Here is a 21,415-nt window from a genome sequence, read left to right on the forward strand (position 1 = left end):
GCCCCTTCATGCTGAGGATCAGTCGGATCACCCCCGATCACTGTGATCCTTGCAGTATTGGGTACGGAGGCGGTCGGCTGAGTCTTAATGTATCTCTAAAAAGTCCACAAATTGGGACTTCACCATCGTATACTCTGCCTGATTTCTTCTTAGTCCTGTGACTACTATAACCTGGCACCTGATTGGTCTTAAAGGACATGTCCACCCCTGTAAATATTCATAGGCATCACAGCTACAGCCCAGTGAGCACCCATCAGGTGAGAAGTCTTCATTGTTTACTCAGGCACAGCGCCGTATGTTTGGTAGTGGCTGTACCTGGTACTGCAGCTCTTTCCAATTCAAATGATTCTCACTGAGTTGCAATACCAGGACCAGCCACTACCAAATGTATGGCGCTGTGCAACCCCACCATGGAGCCTTCAGATATTGATGACCTATCCTTAGGATAAGCCATCAATAATTACAGTCCCGTTATAAGCCGCTAAGTTTACCGCCCCCGGGTATCTATAATATGACACGGCGTAGACTACACACAGTAAAATAGTTTATTTCAGTTTCCAATGCAGTAATTATATTAAAACAAAAAAAAAATATACAAATGACAAGATAAGTTAAAATAATATAAAAAAACACTAAATTAAAATAAGTTATTTTCTTCCTACAAAAAAAAAAAAGTGCAAACTGATCGTCCGGACAGAATTTTACATTTCCTCGTTATTTTTTTTTTCTAGATTTATTTAATTTTTTTCTGTAAAGAATAAAGATCTCAGCACAAGGCAGTTTAACCATTTCAGTGCTTTAGGAGTAGGAAAATATCGTGCAATGCAACAATTCCAGACAACCTCTTCATACCATGGAGCTTGCGAGACGGACACATGCGTAGCGCCATATGGACGGAAAGAAAAAGGGACAGGGTGTCCCCTAAAGGACTATGAAGAGCCCACCGCATACCCAAGACTAAAGTAGACTCACTAAACCTAACAGAAATGAGCCCCCCATCACTGCAGCTCCAGTCTCCGCACTTATTTATGACTGCAGTTCTCAAACTGTCCACTTGGTGGCAGTAATTAACATGAGTGCAGTTTTCAGGCAGCGACAAGTGATTGACACTGGTTAAAGGAGCCGTATATGTAATATTCAAGTAGCCTCATATGTAAAGAATTATTAGGGAACAAGGGGGGCAGTGTCCAAGACCCGAGACCTGATGACTGAGAACACAATGAAGAATGGGGATAGGCAGCTTTTCACACAAGTCGAAAGATTTTAGGCTTTAAAGTGTTGTCCAGGATTAGAAAAACAATGCCGCTTTCAAAACCAGCACCCCATCTGTCCACAGGTTGTGTGCGGTATTGCACGTATTCACTTCAATGGAGTTGTAATACCAGACACAACCCATGGACAGAGGTGGCGCTGTTTATGGAAGAAAGCAGCCATATTTTTCTAATCCCGTACAACTCCTTGAAAAAGGCCCTTTAAAGGATTCAGATTTATTACTGTGTGGCCATAACCACAAAGGCTCCAGCAATGAAGAGGTTAAGAATCTGCACATCTCAATTGTCCCTTCATTCCACTGTGACAAAAACTTTGGCATTGAAGATGAAATACACAAAAACCTGATCTAAAATAAAAAACTAAACATGAAGCCGGAAAGGCGGCGACACCGACTGCAGATAAATATGTGCCCCCCTCCCATCCCCAATAAAAAGGAGGGGAAATAAATCATCTACATTCACCGTGTACAGAAATATAATGACCGGCTCGGCTGTAATAATCCTGTGATATAACATTGTTCTATTCTTATCGGGGGCAGCTCTGAAAAAACAACAACGGATATTAAACTCCTCCGGCCCGACCAACGTTCCTTGATACAAAGAAAATTCAGTGTTGCAGCGTGGCGTGATTCAGGTTGTGTCCACTAGGTGGCGCCACACTTCTCAATAACTATGAAACATCTACGGAAACTTCCTAATAATAAACACCCCCCCTCCCCGCACGTCTGCGGTTATTAGACGGATGGCTTCGTGACTGCGGCGTTTCCGGGATCGGATCGCCATCTCTTCTATAAACGTCTCGTCGCTGAACCGCAAAGTTTAAGGAACATCAGATATTGGTCGGCAAATACCTGCAAGTGTCTTATTGCTACGTCCACAGTTGACCTGGGAGCTAAAGAGAATATCAGGGTTGGATTCAATAACCGCAGGTCTTGTGTGCGGCGGTGATGGCGGTTACTCACTAAGGACCTCTAGTGGTCAATATTAAAAGTTATGGTATCCGTTAACGAGCGGCTTGTGGGGGTAGGAGATGGTGAGGTTAAAGTTCGGGAGGTTTTACAGGTGTCGTACCTGGATCCTCAGAGGCAGCTTAAAGCTCTTTAATGACGCTGACGAGAACTTAAGACGTAAGCAGGCGGTACGTGACGTCAATGGAGCGCTCCCCCTCCCCCATATCTGTCCGTTTGCCCCCGGCAGGATCAGATGACGCCACAACAGCGTGTATATCCCAGCGGCAGGACTAACATTGAAATGTTCACAGTTTGGTAGGACTGAACGCGCGCACCCCCCCAATGTAGTGTCAGTCCAGTGACGGCCAGGAGGGGATATAGAATCTCTGCGACGAGCCCTCTAATAGGCGTTCCATCCATAGGGAAAGCTTATTTAATTTCTTTTTTATGTGGCCCATCCCGGAGCCCAAGGAGATCTTCCTCAAAGTGTCCCCGCTGGGAGGGCAGAGTTCCCCCTCATCTGAGAGCTTCTCGTCCTCCAGCGTGGACTGCGCTTTAAAGAGACAGAAGTATTTTTTGTGTCCGTTCAGAGCCAGCACGTACCCGGTGTAGTCGCGCTCCAGAAAATGCTCGTCGTACTGATAGGCGATGGGCGCTGCGTCCTGGGCGAACTCCAACAAGTACTCCAGCCACTCGCGGTGCTTGTCCAGGTTAAGGAAAGAGAAGTGGAGGGAGCTGCTCCTGTGACAGAAGACGTGTACATTACTCCTCTATACACAGATCCACCAGCAGGGGGAGCCCAGGAACACAATATTAATAAGACGTCTGCGATTCCTTCATATGTTCAGCGCAAGGGTCTTCAATGACATAGTACGGCATATTGATGGGATCGGTCATGACCGGCAGGGCTGGGGTCTGACCACTGGGATCCCCACAGATCGAGCACTGTGCCCCCTGCGGTCCTGCTGGGTTAGATCAGTACCATTTGGGGGTCCCAGCTGTCAGGGCCAGACATTTATGTCGCATCCTATCAATATACTGTACAGGTCGTTGAAAACTTCTTTAAAAGTGAAAATGTTTGTCATTTTAATTGCGGCTATAAACAGCACGTACAGATGTAGCAGAGCTGGATTGGTTTGAAACCGAATAGACAACGCCTTGTGAGAATATAGCACCACAAATGACAAACTCTGCATCTGTTTATATAGGATATGACTGCAAGAAGGCGCAGTGCCACAACAGGTGTCTGGTGTAGTTTCCTGCTATATTGTCGAGTATCAGGGCTCTGCTATATTGTAGAGTATCAGGGCTCTGCTATATTGTAGAGTATCAGGGCTCTGCTATATTGTAGAGTATCAGGGCTCTGCTATATTGTAGAGTATCAGGGCTCTGCTATATTGTAGAGTATCAGGGCTCTGCTATATTGTAGAGTATCAGGGCTCTGCTATATTGTAGAGTATCAGGGCTCTGCTATATTGTAGAGTATCAGGGCTCTGCTATATGTAGAGTATCAGGGCTCTGCTATATGTAGAGTATCAGGGCTCTGCTATATGTAGAGTATCAGGGCTCTGCTATATTATAGAGTATCAGGGCTCTGCTATATATAGCCTGGAGTGTAGAGATCTGGAATTACCATAAATAAAGCGCCGTCTCACGTGAGCAACGTCAATTACTTACAGACTTTCTCCCCCTGAATGTTTTTCTAGAAACCTCCGATTATTCCGCCATCTCTTACCGCTGGATTTTTTTAGAGGTCACATTTACACGGAGAATCCCTCTAAGCTCCGCACTCACCCAGTAAACGTGTAAACTTCCTGGGCAAACTTCTGGAGCAGACTGGCCTTGGTGGAGCTGGAGAGAATGAGGACGACGTTCATGTGGCCCGGACGCAGCCGCACCAGGTTACTCGTATAATTCACGTCCGTTAACTCCGTCACTTCCACAAAGCCTTTCTTGGGTACCCTGCCGGGAAACCGCCTGTGAGCGCCAATACAAGACGGAGGCAAAACATTTATTTGCCATTTCTACGCCCAGTCAGGGGGGCACAAACTTACCTGGTGTTCTCCTTGGTGAAGTTGGCCTCGCTGCTCTTCTCCTTGTCTCCTGGCTCTTCTTTATCAGACGGAACAGAATCTCTGTCATCGCTGGAGTCGCTGCGGGGGGCGCACACAGGGTTAACCCTAATCCAATCAGAGATATTCATATGGAAAGTCGCGACCCCCCCTAAAAATGAACATTTACCTGAACGCCTGCACGATGACCGTCCCGAAGAGGATGAAGAGAGCGGAGAAGATCAGAGAGAGCAGCGGCATCATCTCCCTCCTGTAGAAAGAGAAACGGTCAGATCGGGGGGGGGGGGGGTGTAATCGTCTCAGACAATCGGGGGATCAGACCTCTGAACACAGAACTGAAGCAGTACAATATTTAACCCCTTAATAAACTGCGAGTAAGTGTGCAATAGCACGTGCAAGAAATCTTACTTATTCGTGGTGCAGTTCACTCTTATAATCCCAGAAAACCCCTTTAAGTAACTGTATAATATTGATGGCTTATCCTTAAGGCAGGCGATCAATATCTGACATGCATGAATGGGCTCGGCGCTTGCTTGCGCTGCCATGTGCTTGGTTGTGGCCGTGCCTGGTACTGCAGCTCAGTCCTTGCTTGCGCTGCCATGTGCTTGGTTGTGGCCGTGCCTGGTACTGCAGCTCAGTCCTATTAAAGTGAATTAAACTGAACTGCAATACCAGGCACAGCCACAACCAAATATGTGGTGCCGCCCCTTAAGTCAGCTGATCGACAGGGGGAAAAGGACATCAATATTAATGTCCCAGAAAAACGCTTTGAGGGACTCCCAGGACTAAAACATCAGCGCCTGGGCCTCAGGCCGGGCCATCAGCGCCTGGGCCTCAGGCCGGGCCATCAGCGCCTGGGCCTCAGGCCGGGCCATCAGCGCCTGGGCCTCAGGCCGGGCCATCAGCGCCTGGGCCTCAGGCCGGGCCATCAGCGCCTGGGCCTCAGGCCGGGCCATCAGCGCCTGGGCCTCAGGCCGGGCCATCAGCGCCTGGGCCTCAGGCCGGGCCATCAGCGCCTGGGCCTCAGGCCGGGCCATCAGCGCCTGGGCCTCAGGCCGGGCCATCAGCGCCTGGGCCTCAGGCCGGGCCATCAGCGCCTGGGCCTCAGGCCGGGCCATCAGCGCCTGGGCCTCAGGCCGGGCCATCAGCGCCTGGGCCTCAGGCCGGGCCATCAGCGCCTGGGCCTCAGGCCGGGCCATCAGCGCCTGGGCCTCAGGCCGGGCCATCAGCGCCTGGGCCTCAGGCCGGGCCATCAGCGCCTGGGCCTCAGGCCGGGCCATCAGCGCCTGGGCCTCAGGCCGGGCCATCAGCGCCTGGGCCTCAGGCCGGGCCATCAGCGCCTGGGCCTCAGGCCGGGCCATCAGCGCCTGGGCCTCAGGCCGGGCCATCAGCGCCTGGGCCTCAGGCCGGGCCATCAGCGCCTGGGCCTCAGGCCGGGCCATCAGCGCCTGGGCCTCAGGCCGGGCCATCAGCGCCTGGGCCTCAGGCCGGGCCATCAGCGCCTGGGCCTCAGGCCGGGCCATCAGCGCCTGGGCCTCAGGCCGGGCCATCAGCGCCTGGGCCTCAGGCCGGGCCATCAGCGCCTGGGCCTCAGGCCGGGCCATCAGCGCCTGGGCCTCAGGCCGGGCCATCAGCGCCTGGGCCTCAGGCCGGGCCATCAGCGCCTGGGCCTCAGGCCGGGCCATCAGCGCCTGGGCCTCAGGCCGGGCCATCAGCGCCTGGGCCTCAGGCCGGGCCATCAGCGCCTGGGCCTCAGGCCGGGCCATCAGCGCCTGGGCCTCAGGCCGGGCCATCAGCGCCTGGGCCTCAGGCCGGGCCATCAGCGCCTGGGCCTCAGGCCGGGCCATCAGCGCCTGGGCCTCAGGCCGGGCCATCAGCGCCTGGGCCTCAGGCCGGGCCATCAGCGCCTGGGCCTCAGGCCGGGCCATCAGCGCTTGGGCCTCAGGCCGGGCCATCAGCGCTTGAGCAGACTTATTCATACTTGTGGCTGCGCCTGGTATTGCATCCCCTTCCTTTGCTGATCAGTGGGGGGGGGGGGGGGGGTCAAACCCCCCCACCCGGATCTAACATTGATGACCTATCAGAAGGATGCAGAGGGGTTAATCCTTCGGTCGCCTTCTTCTAGGGTAAAGCACAGGTCGCCGCTGTTCTAGAGTAAGACTTACCAGTTATTATGTAGAACGCTCTCCCATACATCCGACCAGTATTCGGCAGCCGTGTAGAACCAGCGCAGGAAAAACACCTGACAGAAAAAAAAAAAATAATCAAGCAATTACAGGTGTCGGGTGTAATCCATAAAAGCCCAGATCTCGTCATCCACCTTCTCCCATTAGATCCTGTTATACGCTGCACTTACCAGACTGGACAGTAGGGCGGCGCTGTGTAAGGAGAGCTCGGTGTCTCTGGCCGCTCTCGGCAATGCCGATTCGCTCACAGACAAAGTTTCCCTCACACTGCGCCGGTTACACATCCAACTCAGCGCGTGTACGCGGATCAGGGGACCGCACAGCGGACGCTCTCGCCCCTCCCCCAGGTTAACCCTTTACATTCAATTGTTGAGCGATGCACTTAAAGTTGACCTGACCCTTTTTTTCACGCTGCCATCGCACCGGATGACGTAGTCACTTTAGCGCGCGATCACTTCTTTCGTAACAGCTTGAGTAATTCGATTTTATACTTAGGCCGTGCGGCCAGCGACGCAGCCGATGGGTCCAAGTATATTCACATATTCCCGCTCCCCCCCCGCTGATTGACACGTCGCTCCCTATTTCTATACACGTGGAGAATTGGCGGCTGGAGGGCAGGGGGGGCATAAACAAACTTGGACTCATCGGCCGCCCGCCGCAAGTATAAAATCCTAAATAATCAATTACGACACAAAAAGGCGGAAATCAGCGTGCGCCATCACAGGGCAGCATAATGGCGTGACCGATCCGCTTTAAAGGGGTATTCCCACCTTAAGACATTTAGGACATATCGATGGGACATGCCATAAATAACATCAGTGCTGGGATCCGCTCCTATCTCTAGAACTGGGGTCACCGCTGCTCGGCAGGGAGGGGCTTCTGTAAATCGGGGGTGGCGTAATATTTGAGAGCAGGTTTTTTGCATGAACTTACAGGCGCCAGCTCGTCATTCAGATCTGCCAGGTTAGTCTCAGAAGACAGGAGAGCGGGGTCTTTCCTCAAACCATCTAAGAAATCCAAAAGACCGAACTTGTTCTCCTCGCTCCCGCTCCAGACACCGGCCAGGGTCTTATACACGATCCTGCCGGCCGAGTTCCGTCTTTCCAGAATCGCCACCTGCCGGCGGTATAAATATTAGAAATGTAGCCGGTGCCAGGACGTTACAAGACGCCGCACAGCGGAAGATTCATGGTCATCTCGGCCGTCCACAACGTCACATGTGAACCGCTGATCTCTACGGAGCAGCAGCCGCCACTAGTAGACGGACAGTTTCACGTCTGCTTGTTGCGCCCCCTGCAGGTCCTCCCAGTACTCACCGAGGAGTCTCCGAGCGTTACATCCTCCCCCAGCAGCGAGCCGGCCAGTTCTCCTTGGCGTTCCTTGAAGACATGGACGAATCGAACCGTATCCTTGGTATTGGCCGAGGCAAAAGCCAGGAAGGAGTCATACGTTTTTTGGAAAGGTTCCCCCTCCCCCGTTAGCAGAACGACACAATACCTGCATAAAGCAAAGAGCAACATTAACCATGGCAGGGAGTGAAGCGCAGAACAAGCCGAAATCTCTGTATATAATGTACTAGATGTATACGGGCCCGGATACATGGAACACACACAGCGATACGTACTTGCGCTGACGGTGAGACTTCCGCACTGGACACAGCTCCTGAAATAGCTTCTGATTGGTCAGCCGGGCCGCTAGGAGGAATTTGTTGGTGGAAATAAAGTCATCGATTACTTGTTTCTTCATCCCACGTGCCTAGAAAAAGATGGGAAAAAAAAAAATGTCATGTCCTTGCTCCAGTCGGGGGGCACATAGGGGAACCCCCTCCTCCCAAGTCCCTTCCACTGCTGAATAACGGCCACTTGCCCCCCCTGCCCCCTGGGATCAGCGGTGCTGTGTAGCCTTCGCAGCATTGCTCCTCCTGGTCATTGTTCCTCACCTTCAGGCCGGATTCACACGAGCGTGTTCGGTCCGTGATACAGGAACCGCATGTCGGCATCAAGTCCCGGACTGAACACACTGCAGGGAGCCGGGATCCGAGCGTCAATGTTATCTATGCTGCCAGGAGTCGCTGCGGGAAGACCGTCCCGTACTGAAATCATGTTTTCCGCGGAGAGACAACATACAGAACTAGGACGCTAGGAGCCCGGCGACCTGCAGTGTGGTCGGTCCGGGAAATACTGCGGCAGTCGTATGTCACGGACCAGACACGCTCGTGTGAATCCGGCCTTAGGCTCAAACATAATTAAAAGGAGTCAGCACTTGAGGCAATGTGGCATCAGCCCACGAAACGTGGCAGCCTAGCACCAGAACTTACCTGCACCACATCAGCCCACGCCACGTATCAGCCTGGCACCAGAACTTACCTGCACCACATCAGCCCACGCCCGTGCCACGTATCAGCCTGGCACCAGAACTTACCTGCACCACATCAGCCCACACCCGTGCCACGTATCAGCCCAATACCACAACTTACCTGCACCACATCGGCCGGCTTGTGGATGTGCTCTTTGAAGACCAGCATGGTTGGGGCGTACATGTTGATATTGTACTGACTGCTCATCTGCTCCGTCTCCCTCTGGCCAAGGTCAACGTATCCAAATGACAGGTAATCCTTATAGGCAAATGCCGTCAGCTGCCAGGAAGAGTAAATGAATCCACATTGTCAATATGAATTGTCTGCCGATTGAAATTGAAAGGGGTTTCCCATCAAAGTAACTGCATGTGATCAGTGAGGGGCAGAACGCCAGGTCGAGGGCTGGGCAATTAATCCGAAAAAACAACAAAAACAGCGCAGATCAGAGACGTCATCTTGCGCATTTCGTTTTTTTTTTTCCGTAGTATCAGCTGTACCTGCGTCTTTAGGAAGCAGATACAGTTGAATCCTATGGTAGAGCCGGAGACCCGTCAGTTCCCTGATCTACTATTTATTGTGTCACATCGGCCACCCACGGCTCAGCGTATATCTTGAGAGTCCGCACTTCTCCCATATACCGGCGTTTCAGACGACATGTCGGCCCGCGGTGTTCTCAATGACGGCCCCATTTACTTCCTGTTTAGTCTCAATGCCTGCCGTGGTGGCCAGCGAACAGTGCCCACCCTAAATGGTATATACACTGATGATGGGGGTTATATATAGGGATGATGGTGTGCTGGTATATACAGGGATGAAAAGGGGTAATATACAGGGATGATGGGGGTCCCTGTATATTAACCCCCCATCATCCCTGTATATACCATTGGGGTGGGCATTGTCCGCTCGCCGTGGCGCATGGGCATTGAAGCTAAGCAAGAAGTAAATTGGGTGGGCTATGAGGACATCATGGACCAATAGGATGCAACGCCGGTATAAGGGAGAAGTCCAGCGGAATCTAAATATGCGCCGAGCCACAGACCAGAGGAATATCCTCCACTCGTCGTTGGAACGGGGGTAGGTGAATATTTAATAACGTTGTGACACGCAAAAAGGGGTGTGGCCTAAAATAGTTTATCATAATCGAGGTTGCACGTTGAATTAATCATGATCGCGCAGCCCTAGCCGGGTCCCCCACCCCCGCAATCCTCAGAACAAAGGCGCTGCAGTGACGTTCGCCTACCGTCCAGTGAACGTTAAACACAAACCGGTCACATGACTGCGACACTCGGCACAGCGGACGTCTGGTAATTGCCGCTCCGTCCCTACATTCTTGGTAAAGGCGGGGATCTTAGTTGGACCCCCACCGATCACAACGTTAGGGCAGGTTCTAGCGATGAAGATGGGAATACCCCTTTATGGATGTAACATCACACACTATACTAGAACTACATCGTATAATATGGATGGAATGGGGCGGCCCCCCGATCAGTGGTCTTTACCTTGTAGATTAAGGGGACAGGAGGCATCTGATCGAACAGGAGGACGTGGGGCTTATTCTCCTGCTGCCAATTGGATAAGAACCGGATGTAGTTTTTATCTGTGATCTGGAAGAGACAACAGGCGGATGGATGAGCATTTCAGGAGTGTCCGGCCGCATCTCACCCGCTCCCGGGCTGCAGTTCTCACCTTATCCACCAGGTTTCCGGGCAGTAAACTTTCCACAAAGTGTCGGAGATTTTCCCGTAAGACGGCATTATGAAAAAAGGAGATCTTCCCGTTAATCACCCCCAAAATGGACGGGGTGCTATGAGCTCCCAGATGGTGAGCCAGCCGCCTCTCGTACCCAGCATGCACCACTCCTATGCCAACACCTGGAAAGACAGAACAGACGTCAGCAGCATAAGAAGCGGCGATGACGCAAACATTGGAGAAAACAGACATTGCCAGACGTCACCTTATATTACAAACGTCTGAATGTACAAGAGCCGGGTGTGAAAACGACATCCCAGCATGCAACATACCAGAGCAAGAGCTGCTCACACACTAAACAAGGAGGAAATGCTGGGAGATTTCCACTATGAAACCAGCAGAATAGTGAGTGCAGCTCTGGAGTATAATACAGGATGTAACTCAGGATCAGTACAGGATAAGTAATGTAATGTATGTACACAGTGACTCCACCAGCAGAATCGTGAGTGCAGCTCTGGAGTATAATACAGGATGTAACTCAGGATCAGTACAGGATAAGTAATGTATGTACACAGTGACTCCACCAGCAGAATAGTGAGTGCAGCTCTGGAGTATAATACAGGATGTAACTCAGGATCAGTACAGGATAAGTAATTTATGTAAATAGTGACAGAATAGTGAGTGCAGCTCTGGAGTATAATACAGGATGTAACTCAGGATCAGTACAGGATAAGTAATGTAATGTATGTACACAGTGACTCCACCAGCAGAATAGTGAGTGCAGCTCTGGAGTATAATACACGATGTAACTCAGGATCAGTACAGGATAAGTAATGTAATGTATGTACACAGTGACTCCACCAGCAGAATAGTGAGTGCAGCTCTGGAGTATAATACAGGATGTAACTCAGGATCAGTACAGGATAAGTAATGTAATGTATGTACACAGTGACTCCACCAGCAGAATAGTGAGTGCAGCTCTGGAGTATAATACAGGATATAACTCAGGATCAGTACAGGATAAGTAATGTAATGTATGTACACAGTGACTCCACCAGCAGAATAGTGAGTGCTGCTCTGGAGTATAATACAGGATATAACTCAGGATCAGTACAGGATAAGTCATGTAATGTTTGTACACAGTGACTCCACCAGCAGAATAGTGAGTGCAGCTCTGGAGTATAATACAGGATGTAACTCAGGATCAGTAATGTAATGTATGTACACAGTGACTCCACCAGCAGAATAGTGAGTGCAGCTCTGGAGTATAATACAGGATGTAACTCCGGATCAGTACAGGATAAGTAATGTATGTACACAGTGACTCCACCAGCAGAATAGTGAGTGCAGCTCTGGAGTATAATACAGGATATAACTCAGGATCAGTACAGGATAAGTAATGTAATGTATGTACACAGTGACTCCACCAGCAGAATAGTGAGTGCAGCTCTGGAGTATAATACAGGATGTAACTCAGGATCAGTACAGGATAAGTAATGTAATGTATGTACACAGTGACTCCACCAGCAGAATAGTGAGCGCAGCTCTGGAGTATAATACAGGATATAACTCAGGATCAGTACAGGATAAGTAATGTAATGTATGTACACAGTGACTCCACCAGCAGAATAGTGAGTGCAGCTCTGGAGTATAATACAGGATATAACTCAGGATCAGTACAGGATAAGTAATGTAATGTATGTACACAGTGACTCCACCAGCAGAATAGTGAGTGCAGCTCTGGAGTATAATACAGGATATAACTTAGGATCAGTACAGGATAAGTAATGTAATGTATGTACACAGTGACTCCACCAGCAGAATAGTGAGCGCAGCTCTTGAGTATAATACAGGATGTAACTCAGGATCAGTACAGGATAAGTAATGTATGTGCACAGTGACTCCACCAGCAGAATAGTGAGTGCAGCTCTGGAGTATAATACAGGATGTAACTCAGGATCAGTACAGGATAAGTAATGTAATGTATGTACACAGTGACTCCACCAGCAGAATAGTGAGTGCAGCTCTGGAGTATAATACAGGATATAACTCAGGATCAGTACAGGATAAGTAATGTAATGTATGTACACAGTGACTCCACCAGCAGAATAGTGAGTGCAGCTCTGGAGTATAATACAGGATATAACTTAGGATCAGTACAGGATAAGTAATGTAATGTATGTACACAGTGACTCCACCAGCAGAATAGTGAGCGCAGCTCTTGAGTATAATACAGGATGTAACTCAGGATCAGTACAGGATAAGTAATGTATGTACACAGTGACTCCACCAGCAGAATAGTGAGTGCAGCTCTGGAGTATAATACAGGATGTAACTCAGGATCAGTACAGGATAAGTAATGTAATGTATGTACACAGTGACTCCACCAGCAGAATAGTGAGTACAGCTCTGGAGTATAATACAGGATGTAACTCAGGATCAGTACAGGATAAGTAATGTAATGTATGTACGTATCACCGCCATGTTATAATACATTTGTCTGGCTGGTAGAGGGTTCCCCCCACATACCTAACCCCTCCAGCTCCTGCACCACCTCTTTCCACACGGGCTCGATGTGGATGCAGCTGAAGCACCAGTCGGAGGTGATCTTGATGAGGTAGGGCTTGCGGAAGCTGTCGGGAACCACCTCGTTGATGTAATGGGAGAACTGCAGGAGATACTTCTCATCAGTGGAATCCCTGCGCTCGGAGTTAAAGGGGAAGTGGAAGAAAGACTCATCGAAGTAGAAGCTGTCGTGGAAATGCCGGAAGTGATGCTGCTGCTGCTGGGAGTAACCCTGGTTCTCTCCTACGTCTCCGTAACGGTCATAGCTTGTCCTCTTCTCTTCGTTTGAGAGAATCTAAAGGGTCAGAAGTTAAAGATAAAATATGTGAGCGCGCCGTATAGCGATCTGCTACTTGGGACGCCGCAGTATTGGACCGCGCGGTGTCTCATTAATCGCGATCAGTTTCGCTTGCCACGTGCCCCTATATTGAAGGACACTGAGGGACCTAAATGTGCCCAGAAGAACAGTCAGCAACTTTCTCCGCCCTGGGACTACAAGTCTCATCATGTCCTTTGGCCTCGTGTAGCTTACAGGGTACCTTAACTTTTAAAAAACTTTTGACGTCAGAAGTTTTGATTGGTGGCGGTCCGAGCACTGAGACCCCCTGATCGCTAAAACTAAGCAGCAGAAGTGAACAGGGGAGCGCTGTGATGATTCGTTTCTGATCGGCTTTCCACAGAAGGAGCGGTGTACATAGACTTTCTATAGAGCCCGTACTCCGCCACGAGGAAAGATAGCCGATCAGAAACTAAGCAACACCCCAGGGCTTTGTTTTATCGATCGGAGGGGGTCTCAGCGCTCAGACCCCCACCGATCAAAACATAGTGACATGTCACGAGGATAGGTCAGAAGTTTTTTAAAGTTTGGTTACACTTTAAATAGTTTCTCTCTGCTTTTCCAGAGGCCACATGGTTTCCTATTAGAGTCACTGGCCGACATCCTCTACCTCTGCTGAACTTGAAGGGGACGTCCACTGACTGTTTGGAACCCCCACTAGATGGGTATCGGGGGAGCTGCCCCATCAATCAGGACCAGGGGAATAGCTAAAGGCTTATCGGACCCAGTGCAAAAGTTCCTCATAGGCCCCCCAACTGCTCTACATGGCCGACATCTATAGCACCACGACCCCTAAAGTTATGGATAGGACTAAATACAGCGGCTTAGAAGACTGTATCACACATGATAGGATTAGATACGCAGCTCAGCAGACAGTATCACACATGATAGGATTAGATACGCAGCTCAGCAGACAGTATCACACATGATAGGATTAGATACGCAGCTCAGCAGACAGTATCACACATGATAGGATTAGATACGCAGCTCAGCAGACAGTATCACACATGATAGGATTAGATACGCAGCTCAGCAGACAGTATCACACATGATAGGATTAGATACGCAGCTCAGCAGACAGTATCACACATGATAGGATTAGATACAGCTGCTCAGCAGACAGTATCTCACATGATAGGATTAGATACAGCTGCTCAGCAGACAGTATCACACATGATAGGCTTAGATACAGGGCTCAGCAGACAGTATCACACATGATAGGCTTAGATACAGGGCTCAGCGGACAGTATCACACATGGCCGGCGCTTTCTGGGAGACGGGAGAGCCGGCCGACGTTCTGCCCTGCAATCCTCCACTGTTGGACCCCCTCGGCAGACGTCACGTCAGGGGTCTACACAGTGGACAGTGTGGTAAGGGAGGGCTATGGGCCCCCTGTCTTAGGTGCCCGGTCGCAGCTGCGACCCCTATAGCTACATCACTGATCAGGACGGTTCCATACCTCATACGCTTTGCTGACTTGGATAAATTTGTCTTCCGCTCCTGGGTTCTTGTTTTTGTCGGGATGCCTGAAACGAACGAGACATTTATCACTGGTCACGTTATAAGCCCCAAAATCAATCAGAAAGAGCGAGTCGTCCGTCAATGCCGGAAAATGGCGCAAGGTGCTTGGTAAACGCAGCACTCAAACCACGTTCATCAGAATATGGCGCCAGGGCCGTGACACAAGTAAAAGCAGATAAATAGCGCGGGACGGGCGGCGGCAGCTTGTGCGCCATGTTATTGATCATCTTGTCGGTTACACTCACCACTCCCGGGCTAGCTTCTTGTAGGCTTTTTTGATGTCCGCCTGGCTCGCTGTCCGGCTCACGCCCAGAATACGATAGGGGTCAAAGTCGGCCGCTGAGAGGATCTTGAGAGCTAGGATTAGAAATACCAAAAACCGCCAGAGAAGGCGCAGTTTTTGGTGGCCCATATCTCACTGGAAAAGAGAAAACATGATCTGGTATAAAGCTGCAATCACAATTCTGACATTATATCACATCTCATCCTCCAGTCACATCCAGAGCTGCATTCAAGACCGACTCAGTTTTAATTACATTATCTGCAAGAAATCTCAGATTCTGACCCTGTCGGACAGTCGGCAGCACTGCGGGGGAATCACACGATGGTATTACCGTACCCCAGAGCGTGAGCCCCCTCGGTACTTCTGATTGGCCGGTTTCATACCTGCCAATTGCTTCATTTCAGACTTGTTAGTTATTTACCCATCTCTGGTAAAGTATCTATAGGAGACCCCCTGCCGCATTATGTGGGTATTACCGTATAGATCAGGACACAATCAGGAGCGGACATTTATGGACATCAAGACCCAAAGACATAAACATCGCAGTACAGGAACGTATGTATAAGAGAGAGAGAGAGAGCGCGAGAGAGCGAGAGCGGGCGAGAGGGGGCGAGAGAGAGAGAGAGCGCGAGAGAGAGAGAGAACGCGAGAGAGAGAACGCGAGAGAGAGAACGCGAGAGAGAGAACGCGAGAGAGAGAACGCGAGAGAGAGAACGCGAGAGAGAGAACGCGAGAGAGAGAACGCGAGAGAGAACGCGAGAGAGAACGCGAGAGAGCGAGAGAGAGAGCGCTGGGGCTGTAGGACGATGTGTGCGTAAATATGGGGGTACATGATGGGATTTATATAGGTGTATATTGAGCTATATTAGTGGTATATCTATCTATCTATCTCTGGTATATATCAGGGGCATATGGCTGTGTATATATATATATATATATATATAGGTGTGTGTATATGAAGGGGTATATAATTGGTGTATATGGCAGTATATAGGTGAGATATATATGTATTTATGAGGTGTATATATATATATATATATATATATATATGGCTGTAAATATTTTAGGGGATATATTCATCTAAGAGATACATGTATATATGGGGGTATATGTGGTGTGTGTGTGTATACACATATATAGGGGTATATGAGAGGGAGACCGTGTGGCACTATCTAGTGTGTGTGTGTGTGTGTGTGTGTGTGTGTGTGTGTATATATATAGTGGTATATGGCTATGTGTGTGTGTGTGTGTGTGTGTGTGTGTGTGTGTATATATATATATATATATATATGGGGTATGTGTACGTGTATATTCGTTGTGTACATATATATATATACTGTAACCGGCGGCTCTCTCGTGGATGATGGACGTCCCCGGCGGGTCGTGGTGTCACACACGGAGGTTCAAGGGAGGAGAGCGGCTCCGGAGGTTCAGGTGACATAACAGGACATGATGTAACCCGGCGGCTGCAGCTATTGACGGCTGATGTACTGACACAGGACGCCGCCGCTCCTCACCTCCTGATCCCGGCAGCACGCTGTGTCCTCCCGTGTGTAGGGCCTCGTCCCGGCTTCGCTGCCTCCGTTTCTCTCCCGGCTCACAGCCCCATTACGGCCTGAATCTCACCTCACACACGGAACCGGAAGATGGACCGCAAGACCCGCCCACCAACCTTGGCCGTATCTGTCTGACTGACAGCGGTCTTCTCCAGTCAGCGGCCACCATCTGTGACAAGCAGTCCCGTCTTCCTGTCAGCATTGCTATGGCTACCTTCTAGACTCCGCCCCTGACGTCCCACGTGATCTCTTCCCTAGCGCCGTCTGGTTGCTATAGCAATGGATCTGACACTTTGTATCCTCCATGTTACCTGCGCTGTGACTTAACCCCTTCCTCCCCTCTATATTATCCCGTGTCCCCGTCCTCCTCACCCATCCAGCACCACCCTGAAAACTCCGGCCTGTCTGCAGGTCATCCTCATCCCCCAAGTAATATTCATCGGGGTCCGAGATCTGTCTGCTGTATGAGTTTTACCAATATAGACATTTATGGGGGTGTATAGATGAACATCATGTATGTGTGGCCCCCTCTCTGCTGGATATATATGTGCCCCCCTCTCTGCTGGATATATGTGCGCCCCCCCTCTCTGCTGGATATATGTGCCCCCCCTCTCTGCTGGATATATGTGCCCCCCCTCTCTGCTGGATATATGTGCGCCCCCCCCCTCTCTGCTGGATATATGTGCGCCCCCCCTCTCTGCTGGATATATGTGCGCCCCCCCTCTCTGCTGGATATATGTGCGCCCCCCCCCTCTCTGCTGGATATATGTGCGCCCCCCCCCTCTCTGCTGGATATATGTGCGCCCCCCCTCTCTGCTGGATATATGTGCGCCCCCCCTCTCTGCTGGATATATGTGCGCCCCCCCCTCTCTGCTGGATATATGTGCCCCCCCTCTCTGCTGGATATATGTGCGCCCCCCCCTCTCTGCTGGATATATGTGCGCCCCCCCTCTCTGCTGGATATATGTGCGCCCCCCCCTCTCGGCTGGATATATGTGCGCCCCCCCTCTCTGCTGGATATATGTGCGCCCCCCCTCTCTGCTGGATATATGTGCGCCCCCACTCTCTGCTGGATATATGTGCGCCCCCACTCTCTGCTGGATATATGTGCCCCCCCTCTCTGCTGGATATATGTGACCCCCCTCTCTGCTGGATATATGTGACCCCCCTCTCTGCTGGATATATGTGACCCCCCCTCTCTGCTGGATATATGTGACCCCCCTCTCTGCTGGATACATGTGACCCCCCCCTCTCCTCTGGATATTTGTGCCCCCCTCTCTGTGCTGGATATATGTGGCCCCCTCTCTGCTGGATATATGTGACCCCCCCTCTCCTCTGGATATATGTGCCCCCTCTCTGCTGGATATATGTGCCCCCCCTCTCTGCTGGATATATGTGCCCCCCCTCTCTGCTGGATATATGTGACCCCCCTCTCTGCTGGATATATGTGACCCCCTCTCTGCTGGATATATGTGCGCCCCCCCCTCTCAGCTGGATATATGTGCGCCCCCCTCTCTGCTGGATATATGTGACCCCCCTCTCTGCTGGATATATGTGCCCCCCCCTCTCCTCTGGATATATGTGGCCCCCCCTCTCTGTGCTGGATATATGTGGCCCCCTCTCTGCTGGATATATGTGCCCCCCCTCTCTGCTGATATATGTGCCCCCCCTCTCTGCTGGATATATGTGCCCCCCCCTCTCTGCTGGATATATGTGACCCCCTCTCTGCTGGATATATGTGCCCCCCCTCTCTGCTGGATATACGTGACCCCCTCTCTGCTGGATATATGTGGCCCCCTCTTTGCTGGATATATGTGCCCCCCTCTCTGCTGGATATATGTGCCCCCCCTCTCTGCTGGATATATATGCCCCCCCTCACTGCTGGACATATATGCCCCCCCCTCACTGCTGGATATATGTGCCCCCTCACTGCTGGATATATGTGCCCCCCTCTCTGCTGGATATATGTGCCCCCCCCCCTCTCTGCTGGATATATGTGCCCCCCTCTCTGCTGGATATATGTGCCTCCCCCTCTCTGCTAGATATATGTGCCTCCCCCTCTCTGCTGGATATATGTGGCCCCCCCTCACCTGCTGGATATATGTGCCCCACCCTCTCTGATAGATATATGTGCCCCCCTCTCTGCTGGATATATGTGCCCCCCTCTCTGCTGGATATGTGACCCCCCCTCTCTGCTGGATATGTGACCCCCCTCTCTGCTGGATATATGTGACCCCCCCTCTCTGCTGGATATATGTGCCCCCCTCTCTGCTGGATATATGTGCCCCCCTCTCTGCTGGATATATGTGCCCCCCCTCTCTGCTGGATATATGTGCACCCCCCCTCTCCTCTGGATATATGTGCCCCCCTCTCTGTGCTGGATATATGTGCCCCCCTCTCCTCTGAATATATGTGACCCCATCTCTGCTGGATATATGTGCCCCCCCTCTCTGCTGGATATATGTGACGCCCCCCTCTCTGCTGGATATATGTGGCCCCTCTCTGAATATATGTGACCCCCTCTCTGCTGGATATATGTGCCCCCCTCTCTGCTGGATATATGTGCCCCCCTCTCTGCTGGATATGTGACCCCCCTCTCTGCTGGATATGTGACCCCCCTCTCTGCTGGATATGTGACCCCCCTCTCTGCTGGATATGTGACCCCCTCTCTGCTGGATATATGTGACCCCCCTCTCTGCTGGATATATGTGACCCCCCTCTCTGCTGGATATATGTGACCCCCTCTCTGCTGGATATATGTGACCCCCCTCTCTGCTGGATATGTGACCCCCCTCTCTGCTGGATATGTGACCCCCCTCTCTGCTGGATATGTGACCCCCTCTCTGCTGGATATATGTGACCCCCCTCTCTGCTGGATATATGTGGCCCCCTCTCTGCTGGATATATGTGACCCCCCTCTCTGCTGGATATATGTGCCCCCCCTCTCTGCTGGATATATGTGACCCCCCTCTCTGCTGGATATATGTGCCCCCCCTCTCTGCTGGATATATGTGACCCCCCTCTCTGCTGGATATATGTGACCCCCCTCTCTGCTGGATATATGTGCCTCCCCTCTCTGTTGGATATATGTGCCTCCCCTCTCTGCTGGATATATGTGACCCCCCTCTCTGCTGGATATATGTGACCCCCTCTCTGCTGGATATATGTGGCCCCCTCTCTGCTGGATATATGTGCCTCCCCTCTCTGCTGGATATATGTGCCCCCCTCTCTGCTGGATATATGTGCCCCCCCTCTCTGCTGGATATATGTGCCCCCCTCTCTGCTGGATATACGTGACCCCCTCTCTGCTGGATATATGTGACCCCCTCTCTGCTGGATATATGTGGCCCCCTCTCTGCTGGATATATGTGCCCCCCTCTCTGCTGGATATATGTGCCCCCCCTCTCTGCTGGATATATGTGGCCCCCTCTCTGCTGGATATATGTGGCCCCCTCTCTGCTGGATATATGTGCCTCCCCTCTCTGCTGGATATATGTGCCCCCCCTCTCTGCTGGATATATGTGCCTCCCCTCTCTGCTGGATATATGTGCCTCCCCTCTCTGCTGGATATATGTGCCCCCCTCTCTGCTGGATATATGTGCCCCCCTCTCTGCTGGATATATGTGCCCCCGCTCTCCTCTGGATATATGTGGCCCCCTGTTGTGTGCATGGTGGGGTCCCAGGGTCAGGCTGCCTCAAATATGTCATATATAACTGAAAATGAGAATACCATAAATAAGAAGGTTTACCCGGGAAATAATAATCTCAGCACGTGGGAACCAACGCCACGCAGAGACCCGATAATACTAAACAATAATCACCAATAATCAATATAGAAAAACCGAGAAATACTTTATTAATCAGACACAAATAATTGTACAAAAATGTGTTTTACATCAAGCAGGACATAACTCGTATTTACCAACCGTCCCGGATTCAGTGGGACAGTCCCAGATCTCGGGCGGTGGATTTCGGGCGGCGTGCTCAGGATGCAGATATAGTTGAACCAAATGCTGGAGCAGGAGGCCGTCCGCTCCCTGCTTCAACATTAATACAGAGGACTCCACTGGCACAGCACTACAGCCCGGGAAAGCCCTTGACGTCACTGTCCATATATGCCTTATACTGTATGGGGGAAGATACAGGGGCAGCTATGGGGGGCATTATACTGTATTGGGGCAGCTACAGGGGCATTATACTATATGGGGACAGCTGTGGGGGCATTATACTGTATAGGGGCATCTGTGTGGGAATTATACTGTATGTGGGCAGCTATAGGGGCATTATACTTTATGGAGGCAGCTATGGGGCATTATACTTTATGGAGGCAGCTATGGGGCATTATACTTTATGGGTGCAATATATTGTATGTGGGCAGCTATAGGGGCAATATATACTGTATGTGGGCAGCTATAGGGGCATTATACTTTATGGGGGCAGATATGGGGCATTATACTTTATGGGTGCAATATACTGTATGTGAGCAGCTATTGGGGTAATATATACTGTATGTGGGCAGCTATCGGGGCAATATATACTGTATGTGGGCAGCTATAGGGGCATTATACTGTATGGGGGCAGCTATGGGGCATTATACTTTATGGGGGCATCTGTGTGGGAATTATACTG

General features: G+C 50.9%; 1 protein-coding gene across 3 annotated transcripts; it reads right to left on the reverse strand.

The window, feature by feature from the left end:
* Nucleotides 1-542: 542 nt before the first annotated feature.
* Nucleotides 543-16,945, reverse strand: DNAJC16 (DnaJ heat shock protein family (Hsp40) member C16). 3 transcript variants are annotated; one of them, XM_075840501.1, is made up of 15 exons: nucleotides 16,903-16,945; nucleotides 15,193-15,365; nucleotides 14,886-14,952; nucleotides 13,054-13,384; nucleotides 10,522-10,706; nucleotides 10,335-10,439; nucleotides 8,956-9,114; nucleotides 8,104-8,234; nucleotides 7,796-7,976; nucleotides 7,413-7,595; nucleotides 6,459-6,535; nucleotides 4,463-4,543; nucleotides 4,276-4,374; nucleotides 4,016-4,183; nucleotides 543-2,962 (listed from the first exon to the last, which is right to left on the reverse strand). In XM_075840501.1, the coding sequence occupies exons 2-15, from the start codon at nucleotides 15,357-15,359 to the stop codon at nucleotides 2,572-2,574; spliced, it is 2,325 nt and encodes a 774-aa protein (XP_075696616.1). In that variant the 5' UTR covers nucleotides 15,360-15,365; nucleotides 16,903-16,945; the 3' UTR covers nucleotides 543-2,571. The 3 variants fall into 3 exon arrangements, with proteins under 3 accessions (XP_075696616.1, XP_075696615.1, XP_075696617.1); XM_075840500.1 differs by lacking the exon at nucleotides 16,903-16,945 and adding an exon at nucleotides 16,748-16,892; XM_075840502.1 differs by lacking the exon at nucleotides 16,903-16,945 and adding an exon at nucleotides 16,568-16,621.
* Nucleotides 16,946-21,415: the final 4,470 nt, after the last annotated feature.

The sequence above is a fragment of the Rhinoderma darwinii genome, chromosome 10, assembly GCF_050947455.1.
Source record: "Rhinoderma darwinii isolate aRhiDar2 chromosome 10, aRhiDar2.hap1, whole genome shotgun sequence".
Classification (NCBI taxonomy): Eukaryota; Metazoa; Chordata; class Amphibia; order Anura; family Rhinodermatidae; genus Rhinoderma; species Rhinoderma darwinii.